This window comes from Mercurialis annua, linkage group LG1-X (assembly GCF_937616625.2).
Source record: "Mercurialis annua linkage group LG1-X, ddMerAnnu1.2, whole genome shotgun sequence".
Taxonomy (NCBI): domain Eukaryota; kingdom Viridiplantae; phylum Streptophyta; class Magnoliopsida; order Malpighiales; family Euphorbiaceae; genus Mercurialis; species Mercurialis annua.
This window is the reverse complement of record NC_065570.1, coordinates 58,880,529-58,904,756: the sequence shown is the minus strand read 5'-3', so window position 1 is coordinate 58,904,756 and position 24,228 is coordinate 58,880,529. Positions and strand designations below refer to the sequence as shown.

The window sequence follows — 24,228 nt, the reverse complement described above, 5'->3', positions numbered from 1 at the left end:
ATGGCGAGTGAGTCATCTGCACATAAGTTTATGTGTCATATAGTTAAGATACATTTTGACCCATGAACTTATACTTTTTACTCATTTAACCATCCAGTTTTCAGTTTAATCTCTTTGATATTCCAACTTTAATTTTTTTATAAAAATTAAAAAAATTAACTCTCTACTTTATATAATTAATGAATTTTTAATTTTTAAAATTATTTATTTTTAAAATTTAAGAAAATATTTTTTACCTTTCCAATGAAAGGAAAAAAAAAGATTAAGAAAAGAAATAAAAAGAATAAAGTATAAAGTATAAATTTAAAAATGAAAAATTTTAAAATTTGAATTTTATTTTTAAGTTTTTTTACTCTTTCACTCATTTGACCCTTATGTTTTCAATTTAATTCATTTGATCCCTTATTTTTTTAATTTACTGATGTGTTTAGCTAGGTGGCAGCCTAGTCAGTATTTTTTTTGCCATATCAACACATTTGTGTTTCACTCTCTTTTTCAAAGATTAAACAAGAAAATTTTACAAGTTGAGATGTGAGATACAGAAAATTAAGAGATTAGATGAGTAAATGAGCAAAATTCAGGGACAAACGATGTATTAAGCTGATTTTGTTTTATCTTATTTCACATTAGGACATACTATATATAATTACAAAAATTGAAAATGCAAGTGGAAATATATACAGTCTCATGATCTCCAAATGACTTTCTTTTTGAATTCATCAAATTTCATTAAGTTGATTTTCATCGATCCGACTCGTATTTAACTTCATTTATGTTGCCGGGTTTGGTGGTTCTTTGAATTTTTACAGGAAAGACTGTAGTTTTTTTAGTGTTGTTGTGTATAGTATGTTAATTGAGTTTTATTTGGTTAAATTTTATGTTGCTTGGAACCTAATGGATATTGTGATGAGTCTGTTTTTTTTTAGATTTTAAGCATTATTATAACCTCTTGTTTGTTGAGGATTGGTTTAGAGATGAATTGATTGAATTTAATTCTATATTTGAGAAGTTCTAGTACGAATTAAATGAATGAGGAAAGGTAATTTGAAAATTCTTGCACAAAATTATCCCAAACAATATTAAGTTCAGTGGTTGTAGGGAAATTATTTTCACGTGAAACTTTCTGTGACATTATGAGTGTCAAGTGTGACATGCGGGCAATTTTGCTTATTCTCTCGCATTTGCATTTTTACAGATGCAACCCGCCTTATTATAAGCGACATGATCCTGTTGAAATTGAGTTTTACCATCCACTTTTTTAAATTTTTTTCTTTTTGTTCATTTAAGAGGTGATTTTTAGTCATTCTTGGCCAAGAATCACCTCGTGAATCTCTCAAATTCTGTTTTTCTAGTTTTTTCATAGTTTTATCTTTTATTTTGAATAAAGTTTATTTCTTGACCAATTGTAGTCTAGATTTAGAAATTATTTTCTACCCTAATATCTTAATTGGGATTAGATCCGATCTAATCGAAATTAAGAGTAGTTTTTTTTTTCATCTTTTGGAGATGAAATTGTTTTTTGCGGTGCAAACGACTTGGATCTCTAAAACAATTAGAGCCAACATCTTACGATGTATTTCATCAAATATAGATATGTTTTGCGTCAATATTGATGATGTCTTTAATTTTCAAGAGAAGAGATATATCACAGAAGATGTGACCAGAGACTTTAACGATGAAGTTATAGCTGATAGCTGTAGCAGTCGTGCGATTAAAGTTAGTATTATCATAGCAAGCGGAGCTAATCTAATTCCCTTTATTTCAAAAGTTGTAATGGGTGCCTTCAACAACTTTTTGCTTTGTAATATTATCAATTTGATAGCACATGACTACTTTAACTTAATTGAGATGCATAAACGTTATTTTAATTATCATAAAAAATCTCATGTAGTAGCATATGACTATTTTAGTTATCTAATTGGTTGGGACGTGTCTCTCCGATTATCAAATTATATGCAATGGCTAATTAATCAGCTTTTAATTAATAGAACTTTTTATTTCAAAAAAAAAAAGTGTCTTAATTACCACTAGTTTTATGTTTGACTAGTTTTTCTAAGGCAAAAGGTACAAAAAAACCCTCGTAGTTTTCACAAAAGTACAAATCAACCCTTTTACTTTTTTGAGGTATAATTTAGCCCTCTTTGTTTTCAAATAGAACAAACAACCCCTTTCATCCAACATCATTAGAAACACTCGTTAATGACTGACATGTCTCTCATAATCATCTATACTATCTATAAAAGCACGGATGAGGGGAGGGGGACATGCAAATTTACCGAATAATCCTTTTCAGTTTATTACTAAATAAAGGTTTTATAGTTATTAATTAATTAGTTATTTAATTAATCACTATTGTAATTAAAGTCCCAACTAGAATAGGTAGCTCAATTATCTCCAATTTAGTTTTTTATATGTAAAAAATAGTTAAATTGTCTCCAAATTAGTAGGAATACCTATCTTTTAGTTTGATTTAACTACAAAATATTTTATTATTTAAATTTCTATATTATTATTTTTAAAGATATTATTAATAAAATTAAATTAATTATTTAATTATGGTTATTATAAAATAAAAAAAGAGTAAATTATGTATGGAAAAAAAATTAATAACCGAATATATTATATTTACTTTTATAAAAATTATTAACTAATTTAATATTAATTATAAATAAAAAATTGATATAATTATAAAAAATTTAATAATATGTATAGTCCTAATTAGAATAGTTAGCTAAATTATCTCCAATTTAGTTTTTAGTATGTAAAAAAATACTCAATTGTCTCCAAATTAGTAGGAATACCTATCTTTTAGTTTGATTGAATTACAAAATTAAAATATTGTATTTGGTCAATATAATATCATTTAAATTTCTATCTTATTATTTTTAAAGATATTATTAATAAAATTAATAAAATTAAATTAATTATTTAATTATATTTATTATAAAACCAAAAGAAGAATAAATTCAGTATAGAAAAAAAAATTAATAACCGAATATATTATATTTACTTTTACAATTTTTTTTAACTAATTTAATATTAATTATAAATAAAAAAATTGATATAATTATAATAAATTTACTAATATGTTCATTGACGAGTTACGTTACAAGCCACGTGCATAGCACGTAATGCGAAACTAGTATAGGAAAAAAGTTCAAAAATAATTTTAATATTTAAAATATTTACCAAAAATTTGAGGGGGTAAGTGTCCCAAAAGTAAAGTAAAAGAATTTATTTGTTCGATTTTAAAATAATAAGTGTTTAATTGTTTAATTTTAAAAATACGGGGGCTTAATTGTACCCAGATAAAGTAAAAGGACTAATTTGTACTTTTAAAAAAAATTCGAGAGTTTTTTTGTACCTTCTGCCTTTTTCTAACCTTATTAAGTTATTTATTGTTAGAGATAAATTTTAAAAAATAGCAATTATTTTTTTTTTAAAATTCTAATGTGATAAATATTATAAACTAAAAAAAATTATCAAATGCGATAAATATTATGAACTGAAGGGAGTATAAATTCCTTTTCATTTAACCATCTTTCAATTATTCAAAATTTATTTTGATAACAAAATGGTCAACATACTTATTTAGAAAGAAGACCAAAATACTGACGTCAAATTTAACTATCGTTTTCCTTCAAAAAAAAAAGAAAAAAAAACAAAATGCTCCAAAGGAAAGTAAAATGCCCAAACTACCCTAAAGAATAAATCGACGGTTCTCTTTCAACTGAAAAATATCCAAAACCATTGATCTATGTTCCCTCGAATCGTTCGGCGGATTAGTATTAAATTAACAGAAATAAATAGTTTATTCGTAAAGACACATTTTTAATATTTTAAAAGTGCTTATTTTAATGCATAGAGTTTCACATCAGACAGCAATTAAGCTTTTGTTTGTTCCTTTGTGTCTAATGGAGGGTCCTTAGGACTGCTGCTGCCTGCTACTCTCTGCTTCTTCTTCTCTCATTCACTCCGCCAAACTTAAAATAATCCAATTTAGTGAAAACAATATTAATTAGCTGAGATTATTATTTGTCTTCTTCAAGCTGCAAATTCACTAATCAGGACAGGTAATTTAATTATCTCTTTCATTTTTTTGTATTTTTTTAAATGCCGTGTATGTTGTTAACGTCATGTTTGTTTCCTAGGAAAATAAGGATAGAAAATTTGATTCTCTATGTCTGTTTTTGCATTTTTTTAAGTGAAAAGCGGTAGCTGAATTTTGAAGCGCAGTTTGTGTGACTGGAGATTCTTTGTGTGTGGCGTGTACGGCGGACGTCTTTGAACGGCTTTACAAGAAAAGTTAGTTTCATTTATCTTTCTCTTTTGCTTTCTCAGCTCCTAAACCTAGCTTGCAATTTTTTTGTTTATTTTTTCTTTCTCTTAAGTCATTTTTAGAACAATTACTAAGAGCAAGTTGATGCATTAATTTCATGTGTTATGATTTTTTAAAAATTGTTTGGTAGATTATTTTTGTTTCTGTCTTTTAAATTGATGAACAATTATGAAAATGGATTTAGATCTCTCTTGCTTTAAACTGTTATGCAGCTTTTTTTTTGTAATATTGCTTTAGCTTAGATTGACTTCTGCAATATTAATTTTGCAGTTTAAACTCTGCTAATTTTAAATTAGTTATAAGCATTTGTTAAGAAAGGAATATTGATAAACTTTTTAATCATTTTCTCCTTTTAGCTAATTTGATTTAAACTTTTTCATTCGTTTATTAATTTTAAATTAACATATTTATTGATAAGAATTAATTCATGTTTTGCTATATTGCACGCATTTTTTTTCTTGTGAAGTGTAATTTTATTGCTATTGCAGTGTCTTTTTAAGGTATAACAAGGCAATTTGTGACCCAAGGGATGTCTGATCAGATTAGGAAAATTTTGTTGTTAATCAATCATTTGAGTGTGATTTGAGTTGATTGCATCATAAGGGTAGACAGCTGTTAATGAATGTATTGCTATTTTCTTATTTGTCTTTTATTTAAAGGTTCAATAATTCTGTATAAGTATATGATGATTATTATTATTTGAAAATATCGATGGATATATTTCCTCAGGAACATTTTATGCAATAAACTTATGCAGGCTACTAAAAATTGTGAGTGGTCTTCCTTTTAATTATGATGGCTCCACCACTAATTGGTGTTGTGGAGGAGGAGGGTCAGAGCAATGTTACTATACTGGCTTCTTCAACCTCTGCAGAAAGTACATGCCTAAACAGCTCTCAACTAAAAGAAAGAAACTATATGGGACTGTCTGATTGTTCTTCTGTGGACAGTTCAGTAGCCCCCGGTGCATCCGAGGGAAGCAACACTCGGCTGAATATTAAGGCTACAGAATTGCGGCTTGGGCTTCCTGGGTCCCAATCTCCTGAAAGGACATCAGAACTTAACCTGCTGAGCTTGGCACAATTTGATGAGAAACCTTTCTTTCCTCTGCATCCCTCAAATGATGGCCACTGTGCTGCCTCCCAGAAAAATGTTGTTTCAGGCAACAAAAGAGGGTTCTCTGATGCTATGGTTGGGTTCTCGGAGGTGAGAACTATTAACTTACTGAAGGGAGTACAAAAGCATTTCTCTAATGGACCAAGCTATTAACTACTGATCTTTGGTGCAGGGTAAGTTAGAGGTCAATGTGATGCTATCACCCAGGCCCTCGGCAAACTTGGGACTCAAACCTGGTTCTGCACTAGAGAAATTTGTACCTCAAGGAGCTAAAGTAAAAGATGGAGTTACTCCAAAGGGAGGACATGATAGGCCTCATGGCCCTAATGATGCCAGAGCCAACCAGAATGATTCTGCAATCAACACTGGTGCACCAGCTACCAAGTAAGTGCAGGGATGTTTATTACAAGTCTAGTTATAAGATTGATCTCTAGCCTTCCTTCTTTGCAGGGCACAAGTTGTGGGTTGGCCACCCATAAGATCATTCAGGAAGAACTCTCTTGCTACCGCATCAAAGAACATTGAAGAAGTGGATGGTAAAGCAGGGCCTGGTGCTCTCTTTATCAAGGTTAGTCTGGATGGTGCTCCTTACTTGAGGAAAGTAGACTTGAGAAACTACTCTGCATATCAGGAACTCTCTTCTGCCCTTGAGAAGATGTTCAGCTGCTTTACCATAGGTGAGAGAAATGAATATTTTGATCTGTTAGGAGGTTACATTTTTTTGGCAATAAAATATGATGTAATTTGTCTGGATTGATGTCAAAATTAATGGGTATTTGTTATAGTTTCATGGATCAGAGTTACTGCTATTTCATTATGATACCAGGTCAATATGGTGCACATGGAGCTTTAGGAAGGGAGATGCTTAGTGAGAGCAAGCTCAAGGATTTACTTCATGGCTCAGAATATGTTCTTACATATGAGGATAAAGATGGTGACTGGATGCTTGTTGGTGATGTTCCATGGGAGTAAGTACTCATCCATTGTGGAACCTTTCATTCTCTTTCAATGTCTCATGACTCATCCCTGTTGTAAATACTACTTCTTGCTGAAACATTACATTTTTGTTCTCTCTTTATTTAAAAAAATTCTTTAGATGAAGTTTGAAGGTATATCATCTTTCTACCATTTAAATTTGATTACTTCGGTGAATTTTTAAGTTCCAAATGGCTTGTAGTATAAATTGAAGATGTACTGTAAAGTTTTCATACTCCATTTGTAACCACGTCTAGAACCATATATATGAAATGAAGATTAGCCATGTGTCTGTCTACTAAAATGTTGTGCCATCCTGTTTGTGCATTTTAAATATGTTGCATAACATTCGATAGTTGTCCCGTCAACTAATGAATATCTCCTTTAAGATGTTATTTATATTTTTTAAAAATACAAATTCCATTTATTGATCATGAGCAAGGATGCTGATGTCTAATTTGGCTATAGATATAATTCTGAAGTCTGGTGCATTTACAAATAGGGTTGAGCAAAAAATCAATTAAATCAAAACGGTTTATTTTGATTAATTTGGTTAAAGATTATTTATTAATGCGGTTAGTTTGGTTTAGTTACTGTTGAGAGTTTTTAAAATTTAATTAACCTAATTAACTTAATTTTTTATTTATTTATAATAATTATTCTTTATATTTATATCTATTTAATCCATTTAACCGATTAATTTGGTATGTTCGGTTAATATTTTGGTTAAAGAGATAAAGTAATTCTGGTAATTCGTTTCGATTAAATCGGTCGGTTTCTCACCAGACCGCCTGTTTGCTCACTCTTATCCACAAATGTGCATTACAAAACACTCACATGTTTATGGAAGGGATTGCTCCACAGTAGAATCTCCTATAAGCCATAACTAATTGTTTATTCATGTGAACTGAAAATTAGATTTTGCTAAGTAGCAACAATTTTCTTCAGATCCTTATAAACATGTACATAAGATGGTTAATTGACTTGTCTCTACATTCCCGATATTGCATATATAGTTTTATTTTCCATCTTGGAGTGAAGTTTAGAAGTTTTGGGGTTTTAGTGCGTTTCATGACTTGGCATGAATATAACTTCTAATTGGAAATTGTGAGGTTATGTGGATAAATCTTAGAGTACACTTGTTCTAATTCATTGTACTTGCTCAGGATGTTTATTGAGACTTGCAGAAGGCTGAGGATCATGAAGAGCTCTGATGCCATCGGCTTAGGTGTGTATGTTGTGCTTTCCAGTATTTATATTTAAACATGCTTGATCGAAATATTTAGAGAAAAAAATCTCAGGAAAATGTTATTTGGCTCATAGGAATCTTATCATCTACCTAGTGCACTACTGGTTTTATCACATCATTTTAAATTTGCTGCTGAGACAGACATTTCTTTTCTATTAGGAGTGTGGAAGTCTCGTTTGTCTATAACAAACATATTTTCCATGGAAAATAAAAAGACATATTTCGTTGTATGGGGGTATGAGAAGTTTTGATAGTTGGCTTGACCCATAGTATAAAACTATAGTTTGCAGAATGTTAGGATTCGTCACGGATTATGCAGAGTATTAAAGTTTCCTAATTTATGTAGAATGTAGCAAGTTGAAAAATAGGTTTGGTGCGCTACCTTTAGATTATTTTTTCCACATTATAGACTATCTTTTCTTGTTGAAGTGAGACCTCAAATATAAATGTGAAATTTTTCAATTACCTGCTGATATATAATTTTGGTCACCGAGTTTCATGTATTGACTCTAGTTGTACCCGACCAGATGCAGAACTCTTTAAAAGGTTCTGAATGCTAGGGTAATTTGCTATTAGATGCTTGCAGCTGTTCAATGTGCTTGTATTTTTATGTTAAATTTTAGGCCTAATGTCTTGTAAAACTCGAACTTTTTCAAGTGCGGTCATTTCTAACCAAACTTTTTAAAATGGCAATTTTAACCTATTTTCATTCTTAGCTTTCAATGATGGCCATTTTTCAAAATCAATTGAAAAGGGCGTGAATTTTTGCCACTTGAAGGGACTTAAAGTGGCTGAAATTCAATCATTTTGAGAAATGGCTATAAAAGCTAAAAAAGAGGCTAAAATTAGTGTTTTTGAAAGGTTTGGTTAGAATTGACCACGCATGAAAAGGTTTGGTTTCTTTGAGTCATTAAGCCTAGATTTTATTGCATTGAGCTTATTTGGAGAGAAATTATAATCTTGATGCAGCCCCAAGGGCTGTAGAGAAATGCAAGAACCGAAACTAGCCAGCAGTGCACATGATTGATGGTATCCGTCCAGCACGTTGGATTTGGAATCTCGGAAGTTGATGCTGAAGCTTATGCATTTGAATTTATCACCAGAGGTCGGACTGGTACAGGATCATGGGTGCCTGTGTTTATTAGCTTACCAAAGTTATGCTTTCATTTTAAGACAATTAATTGTTTTTAAGGTTTGTTAACTTAAAAGAACTCATAAAACTCGAAATAGCTATGTATTTGAGAGTGCTGCTATTGTGTGTTAAATGTGAAACAAATCCTGTATGGAACCAGGAATCGTAGTTTGTAAAGTGCATTGTTTGTCGATCTTATCATGTTATATCTATGTGTTTGTGGTTATTGAATACCTGTTATTAGGGTTCTTAGTTGTCAAATAATAGAGATTGATTAGTGGTGAAATACTGCTTTTTAATCCGATCCACTTAAATGTTTAAAAAATTAAGATAGTGCCAGCTCTTTTGATATGCCTGTCGGAGAGGGTACTCATTACAAGCATGTGATGGTCAATTGATTGCTTTTTTATTTTTTTTGCATTATTGAACTGTTTTTTGCAGATTAATTTATATGTTGCCAGTAAGGATAGGAAGCAATATAGGAAGAGATGATGAATTTATAGAAACTATTGACCTAGGAGGAGGAGCTGGTACCATACCGTGCAGGGTACAACTTTTTGACCCAAGTTTAGGACGAGGGTGTCCTACAAAACTGCAGTTAAGGGCATTGTCGTTTACCTTCTTATAATTAGGCCAGCTCTTACATGGGTAGGCAGGCCTGGCATTTCTTTTCCTTCATAGAAGAGCCTAACCAAGAAAATAACAAAAGTACTAGAAAATGGCCAAATATTTAATAACTTAAATGTCGTATACTAAGCTACAATTTGCCAATTTGGTACAGAAATCGTGTTGAAGGATTGAAACATGTGGGATCTGACATGGGATAATTGAACAAGTGAAATTGATTCCAACCAAACAAACAAATAAAATTGATGAGATGCAATTTGCAATGCCAACTTTGTTATTTTGCTAAAATCATGAAAACTTTCTGCAGTAATATCTTATTTTCAGGGCCCATGCGTTAGTGAAAATTGACAGCGATGATGAAAGAAGAAAAGAAACGAAATGAGAGGAAGCATATGTTAAGGTTGGAAAAATGTCTTTTTTCATCTCTTATTACAGGTCCACCATGCCAGTTCATAAATCGACCTTTGTAACTCGCCTACACAAAAACTGAATGATTGAATAGATGACCACGCGTTACCCACTGTCACCATATTATTTAGTTTTTTACCTATACAAAGACTCTTTCCCCTAGATCCCTTTGATTTTTGTTCATATCGCGGGGGATCGTCTATTGACGATCTGTAAAACTTGACTCATATCAGCAACGCTTCTAATTTGTAGTCTCATAATTCTAGAAACAAAAACAATATGGATAGTCAGCTAATCATTCTCAATCAGGAACTACATTATTGAAAATGTGATGCACAAATCTCGAATTCCTCCCATTATAAATAGTTGAACAGAGAATACAAGGAAATTGGTCTACATTTCTAAATGTATTGTTTGTTTGCATCCATAGGAGAAATAATTAACAATATCAAATTGCTACACATTATCATGATTCTTATCTGAACTTGGGATAATAATAATATTAATAATAATGCCAAGTGCATTCTCCATAATACTGGCTGTTTTTATCTTTACATAACATTTGGTCATCCAAAATATCATATAAAACACCAAAACAATTTAAAGAAGAAGAAAAATGAATCTTGCCCCACTGGAAAAAAAAAAAACATATGTTTAATTTGATCATCATTCAAACTGGGACCTCATCCCATATTTTGTCCTTTTTTAGAAGATAATGTAATAAATTAGGTATAGCCTTTTTGACATTTACTTCACCTGCTTGTCCTATTAAAATATTTACTAGCATCAAACTTAATCTTGAAATTGATCTTGTGAGCACAATTTTTAGTGGATCAATTTACATCATTCACCAATAGTCTAAAAGTCACATTTTCTTATCTTCGGGTTGATTAGCTAACTTGCTGGAGAATACTAAAATTGTGATCCCGGATGCGTTTTATTATAGGATTAAATGAAAATAAAATCACCGACGATAACATATTTTGTAATTGCAACATGAATTTTTTATTTTTACAATCCGGAAAAATAACTTTTATTTGTTTTCAAATTCGAATCACCGATTAAAGATCTAATAAATCGGTATTGATGTATACGTTTGAATTCATCTTACTATACCTTTTGTTTTTCAATTTTGATGTTCCACATAGCACCTTTTAGATGAATTTTTAATTGATGATTCAAATTGCAAAGAAAAAAGAAATCTTTGTATTTTGAATTATACAATTAAATTTTTTATGTTGAAATTACAAAATATACTATAGTTGTTTTTGTTAGTTTTTTTTTCTATTTATGTTTATATTATCTCTAGCAATTAGCAAAAACATTCATGAACTTAAGGACACATCTAGATATACTTGACTGCAGTTTCTGTCTATGAACATTTTTCCATTAATGCATATTTTTGCATGCAGATTAATAGACATTTTCTGATCAGAACCCATCACCTGCACTTGTATGTTTGAACTGACAAACACAGAAAAAATATATTAAAAATACTGGCAAATCTTATTTTGAAGGTACTCATCAATTTAAGAAATAAAAAGAAATCAAATTCATGTACCAAAAATGAGAATGAATATTAAGATTTTGAAGAGGATATAAAAAAGTTGGGTTTGAGCAAATAAATGAGAACTTATCCTATTAAAAACCCATAACCTGGTTCTAAATCTTAAGGCCCATTTCTTCAATAACTCATCCTCTGCAATTTATGCTACAAATTTAGAAGCAAAGGAATGGCAATGTTAAAAATGCTCATTTAGTGCTACCAAACAAAGGCACCAACAAAACTTTTAAACTTCTTTTCAATGTATGTTTGTCACCACACAATGCATTCTAGTAATGTAAAAAAGAACCATTTTAAAAAAAAAAATTATTTATTTCTTATGGAACTTTTTATTTTATATAGATATTAACAAGCGGATCTCCATAGAATGTAGGACGGATAACTATACATTTTTAAAATTGAATTTTAAAATAATACCATTGATATGAAATTCAATAACATAATTTTTTATCCATATTTTTTTATTTTGTCCATTTTTAATAAATTTATAACAATATATCCTATGAAAAATTGCTAGTTTGCCGTTGGATATTGTCAGCTATGGTATCACATATTTTGTCAAAATTAACTCATACTAAAGTATACAACGACTAGTTATAAATTCATTTTTTTCAATAAAGCGAAGTTCGAGTTAGATACCTCATCAAGTGACACAAAACATTTTACCGTTGGACCAACTAAACATTGTTTTTTTTACCAATGTTATTTTTTATTTATTTTTTCCGTTTTAATAAAATCATAATAAAATATCCTATGAAAAAATTGCTAGTTCGCAGTTGGATATTACCATTAGTGAAGTAGTCGACGTCTAGCTATTAATCCTTTTTCAAAGAAAAATGAAGTTCGAATCTGGTCTCTGGTTAAGCAATGATAGACAAGACATTATCAATTGGGTTATTGTGGAACTATTAAATTCAACAATTATATGCCTAGTTAATAAACAATTATATAGAATATATACCCTATTCTACTTATTTTTCATCATTTCATAATGCATGCTAGGGTTATAAATTAAATAAATGAATGTCAATGATATGCATTGGTAGTTAGGCAGATGCTGAACTTTTTTTATATATATATTTATAATAATTGTTTCTATCTTCCTTTTGCTTTATAATTTCTAGGAAGTTGGAGTTGTTGCCCATGTTGGATGGAATATAATGTTCATAAATTAAGGAACGGTTAGAGAAATTCCTGGTCTAACCAATATTTTTGATTATTTTTCTAATGCTTTGACTCTTACTAATTTGTGATATGATACTTTAAAAATGACCAAGTTCACTACAATTAATTGAATATTATTTTAATATTAATTAATTAACCAGCGCTGGTTTTAATCAATAATCACAACATTTCTAATTGATAACCTGATAATTCAAATCATCAGATTTCTAAGGAATGGACGGCTTCGATGCAGCGAAGCAAATATCTGAAATCCAGTTGAGAGCATGTTTGATTACACTGTTGTTATTTATTTTTGTTAGCTGTTGAAATAATTAGATGAATTTAACAGCTGATAATAGCTTTTTTTTTTTAAAGATCTTAATTTTTATATTTCAACTATTTATTAAAATTTCATTTTTTCCATCTAAATCAAACATGGTGTGACCTATATAAGACCAAAGTTTAAAATCTAATATTTTTAGCATACATAAATAAGTGAAAATAAATCTCAAAACATTATTTCATACAATATATGTGATAAGTAATATACATTATAATTCTTTTATATTGATAAGTTCTACTTTTTAAATTTAAACGGTTAAATTTAAATTGTGTATTGATGTGGTATATTGGTCGTATCGAATAATTTAAAAAAAAAATCTAAGTTAATAGTAAGAAAGAAATTAATTGGGTAAAATATTGAAATTAAAAACTATCGTCCTTTCAGTCCATTATATTTATCGCATTCCATTTTAAATATATTAAAAAACTAATAAATATGTCTTAATTTATATATATTTTTATTAAATTATTCATATTAATAACCATTGGTTTTACTTTGACTATTCCTTTTAACTTTACTGACTGATACCAAATCCTATCATAATTACAGTGGAGCCGAGTCGCACGAGATGCGCCCTCCAAAAATAATATCAACTCTCGCCAAAAGGTAAGAGTCAGATAATATCGGCAACCGAATCCATGAGATTCGCCCTGACCGAAGGTCCAAGAAAAAATCATCTGAATCTCCGAAGCTTTGGACAAAACGCGTTGTCTGAGGAATTTCCCCCAAGAACCACATCTGCGGAATATCTTTCCTATTTGGATACAAACTCCAACTTAGAAAGATAAGTTTATTCAGGAAGATATTCCTGAATAAGACTCTTACTTGAATAGGAAATATCTTTTCTATTCGATATCAAACCCTACAAATAAGAATCACTTTCTTATTCAAAGTCTACAAGATATTCACTCACCACTATATAAAGAGTTTGATGTATGCCTAAAAATAAAATTACGTTCACACACTAAAAACGCTGCTCAAGTCTAAACTGACTTAAGCATCAGAGAATTAAACGGACCACCATCGTCTGATCAGCTTCTACCATATTTTGCAGATTATCACAGGATCAGTACTCCTTCCGTCACAAATTTTTGTTAGGAATAAATTTGGGATAATAGCAATTGATTCTTCCTTCCGTCCCAAATTAATAGACAGTTTATGACAAATACAAATATTAAGAAATTTTTTAAATCTATATAAAATGAGTAATTTTATAAAAACATACCACACTTATCCTTATTTAATGTAGTGTTGACTTTGTCTTCTGATGTTTGCTTTCTTTTTAATGTAATATAGTATAATTAATGGGAGAATTTATGTTATTTTATCATTTAAGCAATAAATAACTGTCTATAATTTGAGGGGGGAAAGGTAAAATAATGTCTATGAATTTGAGACAGAAAAAGTATTGTAGACTGAAAAAATATCAAATACGACGAATATTATGAATCGGAGGGAGTATAATCTAAGTCAACTAAAACAGTCCACATGGGTTGATTTTTTTTTTTCTAATCTTGCTTTATGTCCTAACAAAAATTAAAGCCTTTTGTTATGTATACCAAACCCATTAATGAGCTTTAAGATCAATTATCTTTATATTTCGAACTTTGTAGAAAAGAAATGAAAATTGTTAAGGGGATGTTCAAGATTGGAAATATGAATTGGAATAATAACACTTGAAGGCTTGGCCAGTTGGCCAAACTCTAATGATATGATTTGGAAATCACTTAAGTAGCAATTTGTCTCTTTAACTTGTAAGTAATGGGCAATTAACACATATATTAATTTTATTAGCAAATCAATACACAAACTTGGTAATTATAGGGAATTAGCCCATTTGGGCAAATTTATTTACAAGTTAAGGAGGCAAATTGTCAATTTAAAAAACAATTAATTTATAAATTGAGGGGGTAAATTGTCAAAATGGGGCAAATTGTCCACAACCACTAAATCCGTATATTGATTTGCCCACAAAGTTAATTTATGTATTAATTGCCCATTGATTACAAGTTGGAGGGGCATATTGCCACTTAAGTCGTTTGAAAATTGTTAAGGAGATGCAGGTTGTCTTTGACAAAAAAAAAATTGGAATAATAAAAAAGAATAGGAATAATAGTTTAATAAATTAGTGTAGTAATGAAAATGGTTTGAAATTTAAGAAGATTATTTAATTTTTTTTTTAAAAGCAATATATACTATTTAATTAAAAAATTATTTATTTGAAAAAAGTTATGATTTTTTATGACAATTTTGGAAAAATATGAAAGTTAAAATATGAAATTTTTAAAATACATGATTAAATTGAGAAAACGTGTAAACTTTATAAATTTTTATAAAATTAATATTTTTAAATTTTTTATATAAAATAAAATAAAACTTTTAAAATGGGATGAAATGAGTAAATAATTAAAATTATTGAATTTGAGTTCGTATTTTTATTTCAAATTAATCAATTTCAAAGCGAAGCATAGGTTTTTTCTCTAATAGTATTATATAAAAAGGAAACTTTATATGATTTAAATAAGAATTTTTTTAACAATTACCTATGTTATAGCAAAATATTCTCAAAAATATTACACTTTCAAAACTGAAAAATACAGTACCCATTTTTTTTTGTAAAATTATACTTTGTTAATTATAAAAATACAATAACTATTATATAAGGAATGTAGTTAGATGAAAGTTAAGACTCTCCTACAAAAAAGATCTTTCCAAATGAAATCAATTAATATCTTTTCAAAATAAAACCAATTACAGATCTTTTTAAATAAAATCAATTAATTTTTTTATAAAATCAAATTTAAATAAAATTAAGGATAATATTTGAAAAAAAAAGAAGCAAAGATGGCCGGTATCATAACATTATCATGTCATTATCATAATATAATCAAATGATACCGAGATGATAAAGTTTTATGGTACCTATATGATAATATTATGATAACGACATGATGATATCTATGATAATATTATGATAAAACAGTTTATGATTATCATGTTAGTATCACTACATTATCATGTCGTTATCGTAACTGTTGGCTAAAGGTTACCCCTATTTTTGATATAACATAAACTTTAAAGAAGTAAGGCTAATGTGGAGTATTCAGTGGAACTTGAGTAAATGCAGAACCAGGCTCAAGCTAATTCTGGAAGCAGAAGAATAGTCAAAGATCAAGAAAGAACAAAGTATGAACAAGTCTGGATCATCAAGCACAATGGGCCTCAAGAATTTATAGATTTATCTGTAAAGGTAAATGGGCTAAATAAAGTCATTAAAATTCTGAAGCTCTAGAAAATGTTTTTGATTCTCTTTTGATCAAAACGGTTTTAAAGATTGTGACATCATCAAAATGTCCTTTTCAGTCACATGCACACACAAAGAATAAAAACATTCTCTTATTTTCTGGTGCAACGGTTTCTTCACAAGCAATCATTTTCTCTTTCCTATTGCTTCTAGAAACTGGATAGGTGGCAAATCTTTAAAGGAATCTTTGTAAATATCTGAGGGCTTTTTAGAGAAAAGGTTTTCTATAAATAGACCATCTTCCTCACCTTTATCTTTAAGCAAGATTTCTGAGTAAACAATCTTTTAAAAGCTTTTCAATGGAGGTTTTAATGTTTTGCTAAAAGATGCTTTTTACTCTTCGGTTTTAAATCTGAGCTTCATTATTTAATGCTTTACTTAACTCGGTTTACTTAATAGGTTGATTTGTATTCAACGAGTTATTTTGCATAAACAGTTTCGGTTAAAGGTTTTTGTAAACACCTAGGTGATAAGTTTACTGGGTTTAAGTTTTCTGGATCTTGGTAAAACCAGTGGTTGGGAAATCAGACTAGAACGGGTAGTGTTTAGCTCTGTATTTCAAGGCTGTTGTTTCTTGCCCGTAAAAGAAACTGGATAGTGAAATTCCCAAGAAGTATTCCTTGGGGAGTGGATGTATGCAGTTGCAGAACCACTATAAAAATTCAGTGTTCTTCGTTTACTGCTTATCTGTTTATTTCCAGTTTAGCTTTAATCATACTTGCATTAGCTTTCGAATATTTTTATAAGCTATTTTTACCAAAGTTTTTAATTCTCAATTCACCCCCCCCCCTCTTGAGAAGCCATCTGGACCAACAATTGGTATCGGAGCAGGCTCTGCTTGCTTCTTGCTATTTTAGCATTCTCAGAGTTGATCAATGGCTACTCATGGTGGATCTTACCTAAGTGCTTCTGGGCTACCAGAAGGAAATTCCATTACTAGACCTCCTCTATTCAATGGATCTAATTATGACTACTGGAAAAACAGAATGAAAAGTTTCATTCAGTCACAGGACATTGAATGCTGGAAAAGCATCTTGTATGGAGTTACTCCTCCAACCAAGGTCAATGCTGATGGAACAGAAGTAAGAAAAGATGAAACTGAGTTTACTGAAGCTGATTGGAGAGTGGTACAGACTAATGCAAAAGCTATTACTATGATTCACTGTGCTCTTGACATCAGTGAATACAATCGTGTTAGAAACTGTGTCACTGCTAAACATGTATGGGAAAAACTACAGATTACCTATGAAGGAACCGACCAAGTAAGGGAAACTAAGATCAATCTTCTTCAACGTGATTATGAGCTTTTCCAAATGAAATCTGATGAAGGTATGTCTGAGTTTAGCTCCAGATTCTCTAACATCATCAATGGTCTCAAAAGTTTGGGAGAAAACTTTACTGATGAACAGCTGGTGAAAAAGATATTAAGATCTCTGACTGAGAAATGGGAAAGCAAGACCACAGCAATCATTGAAGCTAAAAATCTGAAAAACTACAGCTTTGATGAACTCATGGGTTCTCTCATGACACATGAAATGGTGAAATACAAGGGAAAGGAGATAGCTCAGGAAAGAAGGAAGAAAGCTGATCTGGCTCTGAAAATTGAATCTGAAAGTGATGATCAAATCAGCTCAGATGAAGAAATAGCTCTGATGACCAAAAGATTCTCAAAGATGTATCGCAAGGGAGACAAACGATACAGAAACAACATGAAGAAATTCATTAAAGGAAAAGTAGACTTGGAAGGAGCTGATGGCTTATGTTTTGGGTGTAACAAACCTGGACATTTCAAAGCTGATTGTCCAAAACTGAAAAGATCAACAAGAGTTGAAAAACCAAAGAAGGGTCTAGCAGCTTGGAGTGATTCTGATGACTCAGATGAAGATAAACCAGAAGAGAAAGCTAATCTCTGTTTAATGGCAATTGAAACCGGAGATAACAGTGGGCAAACTGATGCATATGAGGCTGATTCATCTGACAATGAGGTAGAAAATCTAAAACATTTATCTTATGATGAATTACTTCATAACTGTAATGATATCTTTATGGCTTATAAGGCTGTCTCAAAGAAGTATGTCAAACTGAAAGCTAAAACTAAAAATGTCATTTCTGAAGCTAATGTCAAAATTTCTCAAACCAATGAAACTGAAAAAGAAAACAAAATGCAAGAGGACTTTGACTTAATGACTGAAAAGATTCAGAAAGCTGAAACTGAGGTTTCATTCCTAAAGAAGGAACTTGAAACTTCAAACAACCTTAGAATCAATCTTTTGCAACAGATGCTATGCAAAAGAAGATTGATCTTCTCATTCAAGATCTCGCAAAATTCACTAAGGGAAAAGCTAATCTGAACATGCTTTTGGGAAATCAACGTCCCTATGGAGATACTAGCGGTATTGGTTTTGAAGGTTTTACCAAACCAAAGAAAATGGAATCATTCCTAAAAAATATTCCCACAAAAGTCAAAACCATAACCAAAAGGACCTTCATTCCTTACATGTCACATGCTACCTGTTTTTACTGCAATATCAAAGGTCATGTTTCAAAGTTTTGTAAAGCTAAACAGAAAATATTTCAGACTAAACTTATCTGGGTTGTCAAAGGAACTAAACCTGAGAAAGTCACTAACCCAGAAGGACCCAAATCAGTTTGGGTACCTAAACATGCTTGATTTGTTACAGGTCTGCCTAAGGAGCAAGGATGATCAAAATTGGCATATGGATAGTGCTTGCTCAAGGCACATGACTGGTGACAAGTCAAAATTCACCAGTATCAAACTAAAGGATAGAGGAACAGTCTGCTTTGGTGATGACAGTAAAGCTAAAATTATCGGAATTGGAGCTATTGGAAAATATCCATCTATTGAAGGTGTCTCTTTAGTGGATGGACTGAAGTACAATCTTTTAAGTGTAAGTCAGCTCTGTGATAAGCAAAACAGAGTCATCTTTGAACCAACTCATTGTGAGGTACAAGATCTACACAATAATAAAACTCTCTTCTTTGGTAAGAGATTTGAAAATGTGTATCTGGTTGATTTCAATGACTCTCCTATCCCTGATATTTGTCTTGCATCTCTTATGGATGAAAGTTGGCTTTGGCATAAAAGATTAGGACATGCTAGTATGCATCTCATTTCTAAACTCTCTAAAAAGGAACTGGTTCGTGGTTTGCCTAAACTGAACTATGAGAAAAATGATGTTTGTGATGCTTGCTTAAAAGGTAAACATGCTAGATCTTCTTTTAAATCCTCTGGTCATATTGCAACTACTAATTGTTTAGAGCTGCTGCATCTTGATTTATTTGGACCAATTACCCCTTCTAGCTTAGGAGGAAAATTCTATGCCCTTGTTGTTGTTGATGATCACTCCAGGTACTCATGGACATTATTTCTAACTCATAAAGATGAAGTTTTTGAAAGATTCGAAGTTCTGTGTAAAAAACTCCAAAATCAAAAAGGACTAAAAATCATCTCCATTAGAAGTGATCATGGAAAGGAATTTGAAAATAAGAAATTTGAGGATTTCTGCAACTCCCAAGGCATATCTCATAACTACTCTGCTCCCAGAACTCCTCAGCAAAATGGAGTTGTTGAAAGAAAGAATAGGTCTTTGCAAGAAATGGCTCGAACAATGATTAGTGAAGCTAATCTACCAAAGTACTTCTGGGCTGAAGCTGTAAGTACTGCCTGCTACATTCAGAACAGAGCCTTAGTAAGGTCTACCTTGAAAAAGACCCCGTATGAGCTATGGAGAGGAAGAAAACCCAATGTAAGTTACTTCAGAATTTTTGGCTGCAATTGTTATGTTCATAATAACAATAAAACTCATCTTGCAAAATTTGATGCTAAATCTGATGAAGCTATTTTTATGGGTTACTCTGAGCACAGCAAGGCTTATAGGGTTTTTAATAAACGATCTCTTCTTATTGAGGAATCCATGCATGTAGTCTTTAAAGAAACTAACAATCCTCTACCCAGTAGAGATTTGTCTGGAGATGAACTCTTTACAGGTAACAGCAACAACTCAGAAGAGAATCAGCAGCAAAATATCCTGGATGAACAGAATGTAAATCAGGAACAAATTGAAACTGAAGAAACAGAGAACCAGACTAATGAGCAGTCTGATCAAGCTAATTTACAGAACGAAGCTGTTTCTAACTGCAATGAGGATCTGCCAAGAGAATGGAGATATCACAAGTATCACTCTCAAGAAAATCTTCTTACTAGTCCTTCTCACAAAATGATGACTAGGAGTGAGCTAAAAAAGATGATTGCCAATGTAGCTCACATAGCCTATGTCTCAAAAGTAGAGCCAAAAGGAATAGAAGAAGGGCTGAAAGATGAAAACTGGCTTCTAGCTATGCAAGAGGAGCTGAATCAGTTTGAGAGAAATGAAGTGTGGAATCTTGTGCCTCGACCAAGGAACAAAACCATTATTGGAACTAAATGGGTGTTCAGAAACAAACTTGATGATCAAGGCAATGTTGTCAGAAACAAAGCAAGACTTGTGGCTAAAGGTTATAATCAAGCTGAAGGCATTGACTATGATGAAACATTTGCTCCAGTTGCAAGGCTTGAATCTATAAGAATGCTTTGTGCATATGCCAGCTACATGAATTTCAAACTACAGCAAATGGATGTAAAAAGTGCCTTCCTAAATGGTTATCTAAATGAAGAGGTATTTGTGGAACAACCTCAAGGTTTTGAAAGCTATGAGTTTCCTGATCATGTGTTCAAGCTAAAGAAGGCTCTGTATGGGCTAAAACAAGCTCCTAGAGCATGGTATGAAAGATTAAGCAACTTCATGCTTAAAAATGGTTTTTCCAGAGGGAGAGTTGATAAAACATTATTCATCAAAAAGCAACTCAGAGATATTCTCATTGTACAAATTTATGTGGATGACATAGTTTTCGGATCCACCAAAAATAGCTTGTGCAAAGAATTCTCTGACATGATGAAAAATGAGTTTGAGATGAGCATGATGGGAGAACTTAACTTCTTTCTGGGTCTGCAAATCAAGCAATGCAAGGATGGTACTTTCATTACTCAGTCTAAATATGTCAAAGAACTTCTCAAAAAGTTCAAAATGACCGAAGCTAAAGCTACCAAAATTCCAATGAGTGCCACCTTCAAAGTTGAGAAAGATGAAAAAGGTAAATCAGTTGACTGCAAACTCTATAGAGGTATGATCGGTTCATTACTTTATTTAACTGCCAGTCGACCTGATATTCATTTCAGTGTTTGTGTGTGTGCTAGATTTCAAGCTGATCCTAAAGAGTCTCATATTATTGCTGTAAAAAGAATTCTTAGATATCTTCTAGGTACTCAAGAACTTGGTCTTTGGTATCCAAGAGATATCTCATTTGATCTTGTGGGATATAGTGATGCTGATTTTGCAGGAAGCAAAACAGACAGGAAAAGCACTTCAGGAGCATGTCAATTCCTAGGTCATGCATTAATTTCTTGGTTCAGCAAAAAGCAAACCTCTGTGGCTTTATCCACAGCTGAAGCTGAATATATAGCTGCTGGAAGCTGTGTTGCTCAAATAATCTGGATGAAACAAGAGCTAGAAGATTACAACCTGAGGTACACCAAGATTCCCATTATGTGTGATAACATCAGTGCTATCAATTTGACAAAAAATCCTGTCATGCATTCTAGAACTAAGCATATTGAAATCAGACATCATTTCATTCGTGATCATGTTCAAGCTAATGACATTGAGCTAATTTTTGTTCCAACTGAAAAACAGCTTGCTGATATCTTCACTAAACCCTTAAATGAAGAAACTTTTTGCAGGATTCGTAGAGAGATAGGACTTATGATCCTAGAAAGTTGATTGGTCATGCATCTGCATTTTTTTTCTGCTCAAAATAATATCTTTCCTGTTTTTGGGTTTTAAATGCATTTTCAGTTTGTATTTGATTTCAATCTGTGCTACTTCTCTTTTCTGAATTATTTTTATCTTGCATCTTTATAATCTTATCTTTAATAGTTATTATTTAAAAAAAAAAAAAAAAAAAGGGTGCAGCTGTTTTTTCCTTGAAAAAGATCAGTTTTTCATTGAGCACAAATAGCAAAAATTTGAAAATAAATCTTATCATAAGCCATGAAATTCAAATTTCAAAGAAAAATTGTTCAAAAGATGATTTGTTTCTAACGGTGCTTTGGCTTTTAGATTTCCTCTCAAACGGTAAAATGTCCTTGCTACCTATCTCTACCACGTGGAAAGATTTTCCTTTATTGTGACCAGCCTTGTTAACACGCAATCTCCACAGGATCAGTTTTTAAAATTCAAAAAGAAACGGCCTTTAGTTTCTTCTTAAATAAACTCCTGACTGATTTATTAGAGTTACATCTTCTCAGACTTACCCTAGTCTACATCTCTCTCTCTCTCGACTCTCTTATTCCTTCTCAACTGCTATAATGGTGATTAAAGGTAAAAAGAGAAACTTGGTGGTTACTTCAGATGGATCTACCTCCAAAACTCCGATTTCAAAGAGATCCAAGATTGAAAAGGCAAGTTCTATGAAAGGCAAAGGAGTCAGAGAAGAAGTTGCAGCTGGTGACTCTCTAATCAGGCCAAAGTTCATTGACTGGAAATTTTTTGGGAAAAAGGAAATGCCTTTCAGACAATGGTTTGAATTTCAGGGCTGGATGAGTTTTTTAAAAATCAAGGAAGTGATGTACGTGCTACTGGTCAAAGAGTTCTTCTCTTCTCTAAGTATGGAAAAAGATGAAACTTTCCAGGTTACTTGTTGAGAAAAACCCAACTTGTAATAGAGTGGACCTAAGTCCGAGTTATCGATCCCACAAGGAGTGAATTCAAGAGTGATTATCGATGAGAATGAACTTAGTTGCGATTCAATTCGTTTAGCAAGAGAATAAGTGTTTTTGCTTAATAACTAATCAACCAACTACTAACAACTTACGCTAGTCTAGGAATTAACAATTTACTAATTTAAAGAAACGAATAAACACTAAAATAATTAACGAAATTCAAGTGATAAAGAGGTTTGGGAGCTAATAATCCTCTTAGGTCATGCAATCAAGGGTATCGGGTTTAGGGTTCTAAACGAGGACCGAGTGTTCTAGACCGCAACTCCCGCTCTCTCGAGCCTCAAGGAGCTACAAAACCGCAACTAATCGAGCTTAACCTACTCTCGTAGCACCAAACGCAAATAGAGGCAATTAACAAATAAATCACAACTCATAGGCCACCTAATTACTAACCCACTCTCATGGTGTTACTAATTAAGTCTCTAATTAATCAAATCCAACTAATAAACCCTCTCTCAAGGTGAGAATTAATTTAAGAACAATACTTAGGTAGCTAATCTAAGCAAGCTTTAGGTTCCTTAATTAGAACAATCAACACAACCCCAAAACCCTAACCCAATCATACACAACTAAGATTCAAATTAACCCCCAAACATGGGGTTTAGCCAACCATGGCTAAAACAACAAACATCAAGCAAATAGAATAATAAATCATTGAGAGATAGATCTAGTTACCTTTGTAGAAACCCAAGCCAATAACATTCAAGAAGATAATACTTCAATAATAAAATGAGAATAAATCTTCAATAGAAAAAGCTTAAGTATTCAACAATGGAGGAAAATATGAAAATCTGGAAATTCTATTGAAGAAGGTAAGGACTACACTTGGGGATTTCTAAAATTAGGAGAAGATTCAAAAGTACAAAATAGAATAATGTCTAGCAAAATCTTCTATACCTAAAATAAAGATAAGGCCCCATATATATAGTACTTACAAAAGAAGGAAAAAGACAAACATTCAATTACACATGTGTTGGGCCCAAAAATAGCAAATTAATAAAGCCTTAATGCATCTTGAATTAAGATTTCCCCATTCCAGCAAGCCCAAGTTCGAATAGAGCTCCTTGGGCTAAATGAGAAGCCCGATTCGAGCTGCCATTTTCTGCTCCAAATCTCGATCTTCAAACCTTCGTAACTCGGTGTAGAAATGTCCGATTCAGTCGATTCTT

At 31.5% G+C, this 24,228-nt stretch overlaps 1 protein-coding gene across 1 annotated transcript; it reads left to right on the top strand.

Moving 5' to 3' along the window:
• Window positions 1-3,829: 3,829 nt before the first annotated feature.
• On the top strand, window positions 3,830-9,004 carry LOC126688065 (auxin-responsive protein IAA8-like). Its single transcript, XM_050382636.2, has 8 exons — window positions 3,830-4,073; window positions 4,206-4,305; window positions 5,097-5,545; window positions 5,628-5,839; window positions 5,906-6,132; window positions 6,282-6,423; window positions 7,597-7,658; window positions 8,649-9,004. Exons 3-8 carry the CDS (start codon window positions 5,132-5,134, stop codon window positions 8,684-8,686), a joined length of 1,095 nt encoding a protein of 364 aa, XP_050238593.1. The 5' UTR covers window positions 3,830-4,073; window positions 4,206-4,305; window positions 5,097-5,131; the 3' UTR covers window positions 8,687-9,004.
• Window positions 9,005-24,228: the final 15,224 nt, after the last annotated feature.